This window comes from Anguilla anguilla, chromosome 2 (assembly GCF_013347855.1).
Source record: "Anguilla anguilla isolate fAngAng1 chromosome 2, fAngAng1.pri, whole genome shotgun sequence".
NCBI classification, from domain to species: domain Eukaryota; kingdom Metazoa; phylum Chordata; class Actinopteri; order Anguilliformes; family Anguillidae; genus Anguilla; species Anguilla anguilla.
The window spans coordinates 74,766,277-74,779,518 of NC_049202.1; the positions used below are offsets into that span (position 1 = coordinate 74,766,277).

At 41.6% G+C, this 13,242-nt stretch overlaps 1 protein-coding gene across 1 annotated transcript in view; it reads right to left on the reverse strand.

The window, feature by feature from the left end:
- The window catches only part of LOC118220427, a 426,649-nt gene that overhangs the window by 292,734 nt on the left and 120,673 nt on the right, over positions 1 to 13,242 (reverse strand). The window contains exons 14-17 of the mRNA XM_035404286.1: positions 12,576 to 12,881; positions 2,524 to 2,838; positions 903 to 1,217; positions 148 to 468 (exon numbers count right to left, since the gene is read on the reverse strand). Of these exons, the coding sequence (XP_035260177.1) occupies positions 148 to 468; positions 903 to 1,217; positions 2,524 to 2,838; positions 12,576 to 12,881 (1,257 nt within the window). The remainder of the gene's footprint in view (positions 1 to 147; positions 469 to 902; positions 1,218 to 2,523; positions 2,839 to 12,575; positions 12,882 to 13,242) is intronic.

The following is a 13,242-nucleotide window of genomic DNA, read 5'->3' on the forward strand; positions in this document are numbered from 1 at the left end:
AGCTCACAGGAAGGCTGTGATAGCTCTGTGTGCTTTCCTCTTCCTGTGTGTCTATGGTACATAATCTGTGTAACCCCTATTCCGTAATATTCCCTACATATTAACCCAGTATCACTGAAACACTCAGAGTGCACAGGAGACTCTTACCAGAACACACCAGTCCCACATCGTTTCCATGGGAGCAGGGTTGATTCTGTGAGGGTGCTTTGGGACAGAAGTAAATGTGAGATTCGTTGCCTGAACACTGAATCTCCTCTGCCCACACCGGGCCCTCCCCCTGGCCAAACGCAGCTGCCCCCCGCAGCTCTTTAGGAACTCCACAGCCCAGCTCCCTGCACACAACCTCTGCGTCCTGCTGGTCAAAGTCAGCATCACACACCGTGCCCCAGGAGCTCCCATGATACATCTCTACTCTCCCAGAGCACAGGTCAGCCCCGCCCACCAGCCGGACTTTTCGAGGGGCTGGAGCTAAGGGAATAAAAAGAGAATTGGCACCTTGTTCCAGAGGCAACCTTCGGCACTGCTGCATGAACAGAGGACTGCACAGCTATTACACATGGAGTACAGCTGTGTGATCTGAGGCAATTACATGTAAACTGCAGTGTGAGATGAGCCAATCACATGTAAACTGCAGTATGAGATGAGCTAATTGCATGTAAACTGCAGTGGGAGATGAGCCAATCATGTTTAAACTGCAGTGTGAGTTGAGCCAATCACATGTAAATTCTGTATTAGTTCAGTGAAAGGAACAATGCACGCATTTATTTTATAACATGTTTTAAAATGTAATAATCATATATTTATTCATGAAAGTTTATATATCCTCATTTAAATCCAAATTGCTGAGTTTTTGTAAGGACATTGGCAAGAGCTGTATAACACCACCTGAGTCTTGCTCCTACCTGAGCAGATCACTCCAGCATCATCTCCATGACCACAGTTATGTACACCCCATCCTCGTGAGTCACACTCCTTCAGTAAGGATTCGGATCCCCAGCAGAACACATCATCCATCCATATTCTCCCAGACCCTTGTCCAAAGCGAGCACGTCCTGGTGCTTCTACAGCATCTCCACAGCCCAGCTGTCTACACACCACCCCAGCTTGTCTCACACTCCAGCCATGATCACACACCGTCCCCCACTCTCCCTGATGGTTAACCTCCACTCTCCCAGCACAGGGGCTGCTTCCATTCACCAGCCTCACATCCTCACTGCCTGAGAGAGAGAGAGAGAGAGAGAGAGACAGAGAGATTACAACATTGTTGTCAATTCATTACACAAAAATAAATAATAATAATAATAATAACACTAACAAATTAACCAAAATAAACATCAATATGCACAATCTAAAACCAAAAACAACATCAAAACGGAAAAAAAAGACCTCAGTCACAAATCACCAACACAAATTTCTTTTAATTGAACTGCCCATCACTCCCCCTGCCCCCCATCATGACAAATAAAAATGTTCTATTCCTTTATTTATTTTAGTTTACAATTTCACTATTCAATTTCATTATATTTGAACTCCAATTATAATTTTAGAAGTATTAAATATTGTTCATATTGTTACTTCTATTGTTGTACAACTTTTTTTTTTCTGTTTCCTGTTTGCTTTGGCAATATGTACCATATGTATTTCATGCCAATGAAAAGAGAGAGAGAGAGAGAGAGAGAGAGAGAGAGCGGGGAGGGGGCGACAATGCACACATTTACCTTATAACATAATATTTAAAAATGTAATAACATAAAATAATGATGAGAACTGGCCATTCAGTCCAACAATGCTCGTCATTTTCCTGACTAAATTGTGCCTATAGTGCTCTGATTACCTACAGACTAGATAGTATCTAACACTGTACGAAACCTGATCTTGAAAATTCACAGAGATTCTGCTTATACTACATGACCTGAGAGGTTGTTCCACACAGTGACTACTCTCTGCATGGAATAATTTTTCCTAATGTCTGAACAAAATATTCCTTTCGGCCCCGCCCATCATCTGAGCCACTACCTCAGAATTGTGACTTGAAACAATTTAGTTGTAATGTTATAATGCTTATTTGTACACTGTAAAAACGGGGCTTAATTACTTTTTTATGACATGAATCATTTCTGTTAGAAAAAAACAGGGCGATACAGAACAGTATTGTAACATGCTTGGTAGCAAGCTTTACTGGAATACTAGCTAGCTAAGCAAGCTGAAAGCGAGTGTCTGTGTATGTGGTCAGCTAAAAGCTTTTATGTTTTGCTTGCAGTGAAAAAAACAAGTGCAGTGAAAAAAAAAGTGAACTGCTTTTTTCGTTAAAATATGTGGCACCAGAAGACTTGTATCGTCATTCTGCAAGTGCCTAGATTTTGGCAGCTTGAATGAATGACTTTTAGACAGTGCTTTGTATGTGTGAGTAACTTGGCATTTTTGTATGTTGAAAATGTGTTTTTCATGAGATATATATGTACACGCACACAAACACACATATATAAATATACTTTATGAAAATGAATATATCCTTGCTCCTACCTGAGCAGATCACTCCAGCATCATCTCCATGACCACAGTTATGTACACCCCATCCTCGTGAGTCACACTCCTTCAGTGTGGATTCTGATCCCCAGCAGAACACATCATCCATCCATATTGTCCCAGACCCGTGTCCAAAGTGAGCATCTCCTGGTGCTGCTACAGCATCTCCACAGCCCAGCTGTCTACACACCACCCCAGCATGTGTCAAACCCCAGCCCCCATGACACACTGTCCCCCACTCTCCCTGATGGTAAACCTCCACTCTCCCAGCACAGGGGCTGCCTCCATTCACCAGCCTCACATCCTCACTGCCTGAGAGAGAGAGAGAGAGAGAGAGAGAGAGAGAGAGAATTGTTACATTGTAACAGTTCCACAGAATGGCTGCTGCAGCAACAGAGCCCCTCCCCCATCCCTTTGAAATTGTATATCCGGAGACACTGACCACTAAGCAAGCCAGAAAGAAGTACAAAGACAATGTACTGAGACGCTGAGAAACTGGCTGCAGATCATATTCTGTATGAAGACAGGAATGTCATCTCAGACCTGCTGTTCTATACACAGCACACAGATATCTGGCATCATGCTTTTAAGCAGTATTTTAAATTCATTTTGTTGAGAGGCATTTGCAAGTGATGGCAAATTTTGATTTTTGAAGATGAGGAAAAAGGTCCCTCAGAATCCAAAATTTACTCTAAACATATATCACAGTGGAACCATATTGATTCAGGGGAGTGAAAAGGCTCTCAGCTCATTTGTAAATGACTTTATGACTATAGCAAAGACAGCACACACAGAAAAGGCCAAACAGAGGCGACTAAAGCCGCGTTTCCACCGCAGGAACTTTACCCCGGAACTAGGAACCTTTTTGAGGAACCGCAGGAACTAGGGTCTAAATTAAGTTCCGGGGACTTTATTTTACCCCCAAAAAGTCCCTGCTCGGGGGGTAGTACTTTCCAAAAGTACCGGAACTTTTGGGGTGGGGCGCAAGCGCTGAAAATTTCTGATTGGTCGACTACTTGCAGTGTTTTATTTCAACCGCCATGTTTAAATATCTGCAGCTGCAAACCAATTTATTTTCATAATAACTTAAAATCAAACTTGTATGTTATGCGGCGCAGTAGCCTAGTTTTGGTTATAGCCTGCCAACATCTTGGAATCTTCTGTTCTTTTCTTGCTTTCGTATTCGTTTTATAAAATGCTAAGCATTCGTGCTGGGACAGCATATTACGTACCAAAACATTCAAACGGATTAATTCGGTTGCTGAATATTTTCTTCCGGATTTTCTTTGTTAGCCCGTTGTAATTGACTCAAAACGTTTGATACAGTTATGTGAGGTATGCGGTAGTTCTGTGTAATTCACATTGGTGATACAGTAAAAGCAAACTGGAAATCACCTTCCGCACTTTTTGTCAGGGAAAAATAACAGGTTAATTCTAGTAATCGTCCCTTTAGCTTTTTCAGACTGCCGTAATTGTACATTCTTCAATTCCACAAAAAGACCAGGAAGACTATGGACTAATTTATGGTGCATGGTTCGCATCTGGAGGGCACACTTCGCTGCTCGGCTAGCAGTAACTTCGAAGGAAAGCAAACGGTGGCTGTACCACTGCTAATTTAAATTTTCACGCAAGTCCGAGTTTTCGTTCTATTCTTGTCATTTTGCGATTAGCCTATATAGAATTGACAATGAGAAAGTAATCAAACAGCAAATTGTTTACAACGTGTGCATGTTTTCTGCTGTTGTTGCCAGTTATATTGGAAATGTGAATGCATTCTGTCGCCTCGGATGTCAAGACATGAAAGTGAATGTTCGCATAAAAACATAATGAATGTGTTTGAGAGGATATATAAAACAGTTACAATCTGACTATTGGCCTGTCATATCCTTTTTGTTGCATAAGAACGGTCCAAGTTCAACTACCAACGACAGTTTTGCTTGACAACGGTAAAATATGCCCAAACGGCTGCAGAAGAATATTTCAATTCCAGGTGATTAAATCGATAAAAATCAATAAATACAAAAGTAACCATATATAGTCATTGTTGGTAACCCGTTGTATATAAGTGGAATAAACCCCTCCGGGCTGTCCCGGTTATTAGAAAATAATGTAGGCTACTTCGGTGGTAGTATGGGGTTACAGAAGAAATCATAGGACAGATGGACCGACGACAACGTCGCTTTTTCATACGTCAGTGGGCTAATTTGCCTAATCTTCGCGGGACTTCAGACCGCGGTGGAAACGCAGACAACCATGGGCTGAAGGAACCTTTCAGTTCCTTGAAAAGTAGTTCCTGGGACTAAAAGTTCCGGGTACTTTTGGTGGAAACGTGGCTTATGACACAGCAGATCACCGAAACACAGCATGAGAACTAAAATCGGCCCCAGCCCCAGAAGCCCAGCCCAAACACCCCCTGCCCCTGCGGAAGATGAGCCCAGCCTAGAGGACCCAGCCCAGCGCAGCCTCCACAGCACCATGGCCCAGATGAGGGAGAGCCTTTCCCTGCAGGAGGTAGAGCTGGTCGAGCTGAAGGAGCTGATGCGGACCCACCTCACTGCCAGCAAGAAGACAGAGCTCCTTAAAGAGCAGCTCCACCAGGTGAGCAGGGAGCTCACAGTAACACAGAGGCAGGTGAGGGAGCTGAAGGAGGAGGTGAGGGCGCTGCAACAGAACAAAGGGACTGTAGAGAGGGAACTGTCCACAGTCAGGGAGGAGCTGCAGCATCGTGATAGGACTGTACAAAGCCTGGTGGAGCAGCTGCAGTCCTTCACCATCTCTAACACCACTCACACGGACAGCAAAGCAGCCCAGACTGAGAATCCCCCACCCACAACCAACTCCCCCCCAGCAACACAGTCTCAGGCAAGCACAGACACAACCACCAGCACAGGCAAGCGCACATCAGCTAGCAGTGTTCCAGCCTCTCCTGACCCACACACCCCTCAGGTAACAATCCCAGCTACAGAAACAGGGAACAAACAGGCCAAAGCAAAAGCAACACCAACCAACACAAAGATTGCTATATTAATTGCTTCAAATGGGAAATTTATAAATGAGAAGCAGCTATTTCCTGGCTGAACAGTATCAAAAATCTGGTGCCCCACAACAAGGGAGGCCCTAAAGATACTCTCCCCATCACAGCTTGGCAGCCCCAGCCACATTATAATCCACACAGGGACCAATGACCTGAGAGCACAGCAGGAGAGAGTGGCTGGTTCCATCAGGAGAGTGGCAGAGAGGGCGACAAGCCTTCCCAAAAAGCAAAATAATAATTTCCACCCTTCTGCCCCGGAAGGACTTTCATCCCCTCACCGTACACAAGGCAAAGCTTATATTTCACGAGGATGTGCTCTTATGCCCAACGTCCACCTGGCTCACCACCCAGCCCTTGGAACCCACAACCTCCATGACCACGTTCACCTGCACAAACAGGCAGTCAGCATCTTCGCCAAAACCCTCAAGGACACGGCTTTGGGCAGACCCTCTATCAGCACTCCATCCATCCAGCATCCATTGCTCTGGACCCCACATCACAGGACCATCCAGAGGCCAGCGCACCTCTCCAAGGTCCAATGCAGCTCGGCAACCCCACCCACAGCATCAGCAGCACCAGCCCAGCCAACCAGGACTGTCTGGAGCCTGCCCACCCCACCCAATACCCCAGCAACAGCAACCCAGGCAGCCTAGACCAAGCCCAACACAGCCTCCCCCCGGCCCAGCACAGCAATGCAGCAGCACTCAGGGCCCCAGGGAACATAGAGGACCTGGGCGAGATTAAAAATCTCCTCAATCTAATCTGCACTAGATTGATGTGCTACATACATCCATATATTTAATATAGCAGTTTTCTTTATTAATGTTAAATTACTAATGAGTAATATTAGTATAAATAGTAGTATCATCTCTGTACTTAATTTTATGTATTCCAGCACTGTTTGTCTTATTTAAAACAAATAAGTTCCTTTAGTTCCATAAATGCTAAAATCATTTTCTGTCAGCATGTGGAACATCCAGGGCCTGAACTCCTCGGTTTTTGGTGTAAAAAGTTCAACCCTGGAATTACAAGAAAACGTAAAAAATATTGACATGATCATCATTCAAGAATCTTGGTGTAGAGCTGATGTAGGTACTCACTGTTCCCCAGGATACCAAGAAACAATTGTCCCATCAATTAAAAAATCCCCAACCAATCGTGGAAGAGATTCTGGTGGTATACTAATTTGGTTTAAATCGGAGCTCAAAAACGACATTACAGAAATAAAAAAAAAAGGAATCACATATTTGGTTTAAAATAAGTAAAAAATTAATCACATCAAAAAAAAGACCCGTACTTTTGTGCAATCTATGTCCCACCCTCTGACTCTCCTTATTACAAGGAGAGTACTCTCCTTATTACAAGGACACGTTCCCCAACCTCCACAGTGAAATCAGCCATTTCCAGGCCCAGGGGAATGTGCTGATCTGTGGTGACCTAAATGCCTGGACAGGCACACAGCCTGACTTTATCAATGAGGATCGAAACAAGCACGTATTTGGACAAAATTTACTTAACAATGTAACAAACTTACCCAGAAATAACTCTGACCACCATATTAATACAAACGGCAGACATCTACTGCAGCTCTGTCATGACCTGGGTCTATATATTGTCAATGGTAGGATACGAGGTCACTCTTTGGGAAGATACACCTGCAGCTCACCTCTTGGTAACAGTACAGTAGATTATGTGGTCACGGACCTAGATCCATTCTCTCTCAGAGCATTTACCATCAAGCCACTAACCCCTCTGTCCGACCACAGTCAAATCACAGTCTAACTCAAAAGGACAGAACCTAACACCAGCACCCACAACCATCCCAGTAAGCTGTACAACAGCTCATACATCATACAGATGGGAGCTAAACAGCACAGAAGAATACCAGAAAGCAATCAATGATCAAGAAATGCAAACAATATTGGGTACCTTTCTGGTTACTACATACTCTCAGAATGAAGAAGGACTAAATCTGGCAGTCAACAATGTAAATAACATATTTTAAAAGGCAGCTTTAATATCAAATTTAAAGAAAAAATGCAATTCCCCTAAATATATCAACGCTGAAACATGGTTTGACAAAGATTGCAAAGAAATTAGGAAAAAACTTAGACAAATATCTAATCAGAAACACAGAGATCAACAAACCCAGAATTACGCCTTACTTACTTTGAGACATTGAAACACCATAAGCACACCCTCAGAACCAAAAAAAGAGCTACACAAAAGGGCACAACTGACAGTAGTTGAGGAGTCCATCAATTCTAACAGAGTTTGGGAAAACTGGAAAAAATTTAACCAAACAAAACAAGAGGAATTGGCCATCCAAAATGGTAACATATGGAAAGATCATTTTGAAAATCGATATAAAAGTATATCACATCAAAATAATTTAGAACAGAAAGAGATCTGCGAAAAATTAAACAAACTCGAATTAAGCATTAAAAACAATCAGAATCCGTTGGACACCCCAATCACTGAGCAGGAATTGATTGAAAAACTTCACGTGCTCCAATCTGGAAAAGCTAGTGGCTAGATGGCATCTTGAATGAAATGCTAAAATACAGCAACCAAAAACAACAAAGGCCAATTTTAAAGCTATTCAATTTGGTTCTGAGCATGGGACTTTTCCCTGACATCTGGAATCAAGGATTAATTACCCCTATATTTGAGACAAATTAGACCCCAATAACTACCGAGGCATTTGTGTGAACAGTAATCTGGGGAAGGTTCTATGTAGCATAATAAACACAAGGCTTCTAGACTTCCTTTTTGAGCACAATGTCTTGAGTAAAAGTCAAATTGGATTTCTTCCTAAACACCGTACAACTGATCATATTTACACGCTACACACACTAGTAGAAAAGCACGTTAACAAAAATAAAAACAAAGTTTTTGTCTGTTTTATAGATTTCAAGAAGGCCTTTGATTCAATTTGGCACAATGGTTTGTTCTACACACTTATCCAAAGTGGTGTAGGGGGTAAAGTCTATGATATAATCAAATCAAGGTACACCGGAAATAAATGCGGAGTCAAAATTGGACACAAAAGAACAGAATTCTTCTCCCAGGGGCGAGGAGTGAGGCAGGGCTGCAGCTTAAGTCCAGCTCTGTTCAACATTAATTTCAATGAATTGGCGACAGTGTTGGAACAATCTGCAGCACCTGGACTCACCCTTGATGATAAAGAAATCAAATTCCTTCTCTATTTAGATGACCTGGTTCTGCTGTCGCCCACTGTGCATGGACTACAGCAGAGCCTGGACCTGGTAGAGAAACACTGTCAAGCCTGGGCCCTGACAGTGAATATGACTAAAACCAAAATTATGATATTTCAAAGAAGATCCAGACCTCAGGGAAACAAATACAGATTCACATCAGCAAATAAAACAATAGAAAACACTAACAGTTATACTTATTTAGGCCTGATATAAATAAAATAAGCTCAACAGGAAGCTTTAACTTGGCGATAAATGAACTGAAGGAGAAAGCATGCAGGGCATTCTATGCCATAATGAGAAATACCCAAATTATACTGCCAATCAAAATTTGGCTTAAAATATTCCAATCAGTGATTCAACCAATTGCATTATATGGCAGTGAAGTGTGGGGTCCACTCACAGAGCAAGACTTTGCAAAGTCAACCAAATTATAGCAAAACATACAAATTACATCACCTATTGGGACACACAAACAAAAAACGGTCGTTTGGATAAATAATTTTTTTCTTGATTTGGCTCTGTACTTTACAATTTTAGATTTGTAATCAAATGATTCACATTTGCTTAAACTTCAGATTTTCACCTTTTATTAAAGCTTATTTTTATGCATTTTTAGTTTCACCGTGTAGAAATTACAGCAGTTTTTATACATAGTGGTTCTGATTAGTCAGGAATGTTCAATTTCTTCCTTATTCCAGGTGCAAGACAGATTTTAGTATCTAGTCTTGATCCCAGGCCTTTGATTGCCTTTGGAGTCTGCTATTGGTGTTTGTCAACGTGCCAATTAAAGTCAAGGAAGCCACTATGAGGCTGAGAAATAAGAAAAACAGTGGCAAAGACATAGGCTAACCTTAGGCTTACCAAAATCAACCAATTGGAACATAATTAAGGAGAAAGAGACCAGGGTGAACTCAGTAATTGAAAAGGGACTGATAGGCCAGGGAAATTCTTTGTTGATGACCAAAGAATTCTCACCATAATGAAGAAAAATTCCCAAATACCTGTTACAGTTTAACGCTAAAAGAGCCTGTACAGTTCTGCAAAAAGTGCTTGTGGACAGATGAGGCCAAGATTCACTTGTATCACAGTGATGGAAAAAGCAAAGTGTGCAGTCCAAAAGAAACTGACAAAGAACCAAAGCATACTACCCCATCTGTGAAACATGGTGGGGTTGTTATGGTTTAAGCATATGTGGCTGCCACAGGAAATTCGCTGATGAGTAAAATGCTGATGGTAGCAGTTGAATGAATTCTGAAGAATACAGAAGCATCTTACCTGCTCAGGTTCAAGCAAATGTGTCCAAACTCATTGGATGGGGCTTCATCCAACAGCAAGAGAGTGATCCCACATATATTACTAAAGCAACAAAAGAGTTTTTCCAAAACCAAAAGCGGGAAAATCCTTAACAGTCCAAGTCAGTCTCCCAATCTGAATCTAAATGAACATGTGTTTCATATGCTGAAGAGAAAACAAGATAACTAGGCCCCTAAACAAGCAGGAGCTCAAGATGGCTGCAGGACAGGCTTGGCAGAGCATCACCAGAGAAGATACTCAGCACCCGGGGATGTCTATGGGTCACAGACTTCAAGCAGTCATTGCATGCGAAAGGTAAGCAACAAAGTACGAAACAAGACAACTTTCATTTACAAAACATCAATATGTCCGTAACATTTTGATGCACACTGCACTGGGGCATTGGGGTTTATTTGTACCAGAGGGAAGATTGCCCCCTGCTGGCCCACCCAACACCACTTCCAGCAGCAACTCAGTATTCGCTGGTGGTCTCCCATCCAAGTACTAACCAAGCCCACACCTGCTTAGCTTCAGCCATTTGGCAGGAGCAGAGTGCATGGCGGTATGGCTGCTGGCTAAGTAGACAGGTAAAGCAGGGTTTTCCCTAGGTTTTCAGTGGGCTTAGGTGATCTCAACTATATTTTGGAACATCGTTTTTAAATAAAAATAAATAAATAATAATTTTAAATATATATATATATATATATATATATATATATATATATATATATAATAACGTTGTCATAAAATTTTTCCCGACCGTGAAAACTGCCTTACTTGTTTACATTTTGGACATATGTGGCTAGCCGTTTCCGTCGCAGCACTTTCGACACAAGCAAAATCGGAAGGGCTATCCTAAAATTTCTTTTACCTGAAGAGTGCCTGACCCGCAAATACCATAGGCTATTTGGTAAGCTATTCTGTAAATGCATTTAGATATTTAGATCAAACCTACCATGCATAAAAACGCTCGTCAATCACCCACTTCTATTTATAATGTCATCATAGCCTGGAGCGTTTAAAACCATAAAGCCACCTCTCCGTTTATTTATTAATTAATTTTTTTTTTTTTTTTTTTTTTTTTTGTCAGCGCATAGAACTCTCATGGTTGTTTTTACATTCATTCTGAATCTGACATGTGTTTATACGTTCATTCGGTTTAAGGCGCTGCGGAAAACCCTGTAAAGCTAAATGAGTTGTCATATTGCACAAAGTCAACAAATCTCCGTAGCTAGTTAGATAAATAATATTCGGCTTTTCTGAACTGTTGCTTTATATTTCGTGTGATAATTATGTTGATGCTAAGATTGCTTTTCAGCTATGCCAGCTAACGTTAGCGAATGCAGCTGTTAGCTATCCTCCTTTTAAGCCAGGCGAATGTAATTCATACACTCATTAATTATACATCTAAATATAATAGGCCTAATATAAGAAACTTTGTGGTTATCCTCCGTACTGCTCCATAAGGAAGAGGATTAGGGCCACGTGAAATTTTTTTTTTGAGTCAGAATTCTGAATTTATTCTCAGAATTCTGACTTTAATCTCAGAATTCTGACTTTAAAGTCAGAACTCAAAAAAAAAAAAATTTCACGTGGCCCTAATCCTTTTCCGTAGCTCCATAAACTACTGTGCTTGATCGAATTGTGGGGACTGATCCAGGGTTCAGTCGCTGTTCTTTGCAAAATCCACTCTGTTTTTGCAATTCAAAAAGTCGTCTGGTTTAAAATGCAGACTGCAGACTCTTGTGTTGTTTGACACTAATGAACCTGATAAAAATTCTACCCACTTGTTTTTTTTTTTTTTTACATTTGTGTCCTTCGGGATTGCGTGTAGTGCGTCACTATTTGTGCATCCTTCAACACAACAGTGCCGCTTGCAAAGTGCCATGTTTGCCAGACTTGACAGTGGCAAATGCAGCCTAGCCCTCAATGTCAATGATACGCAAATACACGCTGTGATAGGCTGCATGCAAATGAGACCGCTTCCTTTATAATTCAAAACAAAAAATAATAAATTGTAAATGATTTGATAATACAGCTGACAAAGCCTATTTTTACCACCAAGGGTAATACAAAATATATGCGAAGCAATTTCAGTCCGACTTTAAGACCATTAAAAGCTTAATATTTAACAATTTTGGGCTTGGCCCATTTTTTTGCCCAGGAATGTATATACTGTATGTTTAACTTTCTCAGATGTAAGAACAGCTCTCCTGCACTGAAAATAGGAAGTAAGAAATGGTATTAAAAACCTGACAGTTGATACTGGGAGATCATACAATCTTCACACATATTAACTCACAAAGGCACTTGGAAATCACACAAACTCCACACAGATTAAACTCACAGACACTGGAAGATCCTGCAAACTCCACACGGACATGGGAAATATCACTGTACAATGAATAAAGATCTTATTAAATATAAATGCATACAATCCATTTAGGAACTATATTAACCCAGTATCACTAAAACACACACGGTGCACAGAAGACTCTTACCAGAACACACCAGTCCCACATCGTTTCCATGGGAGCAGGGTTGATTCTGTGAGGGTGCTTTGGGACAGAAGTAAATTTGAGATTCATTGCCTGAACACTGAATCTCCTCTGCCCACACCTGGCCCTCCCCCTGGCCAAACGCAGCTGCCCACCGCAGCTCTTTAGGAACTCCACAGCCCAGCTCCCTGCACACAACCTCTGCGTCCCGCTGGTCAAAGTCAGCATCACACACCGTGCCCCAGGAGCTCCCATGATGCACCTCTACTCTCCCAGAGCACAGGTCAGCCCCGCCCACCAGCCTGACCTCTGCAGTTAAACAGGGAATAAAGACAGAATCATCAGCAATGACTGGCACCTTATTCCAGAGACAACATTGAGTACAGCTGTATTATTACAGGACTACACATCTATTATACACAGAATACAGCAGTGTGATATGAGCCAATCACTTGTCTACTGCTGTGTGAGATGAGCCAACCATATGTAAACTGCTGTGTGAGATGAGCCAATCACAAGTAGACTGCAGCAACAGACTGTACATTCTGGATTAGTAATTGTAATTGTAAAATGTAATACTATGTTTTAGTTATATTATTATACTGTATATTTGTTCATATAATTGTTGATACAATTAATCCTCATTTAAATCCAAAGTGCTGAGTTTTTA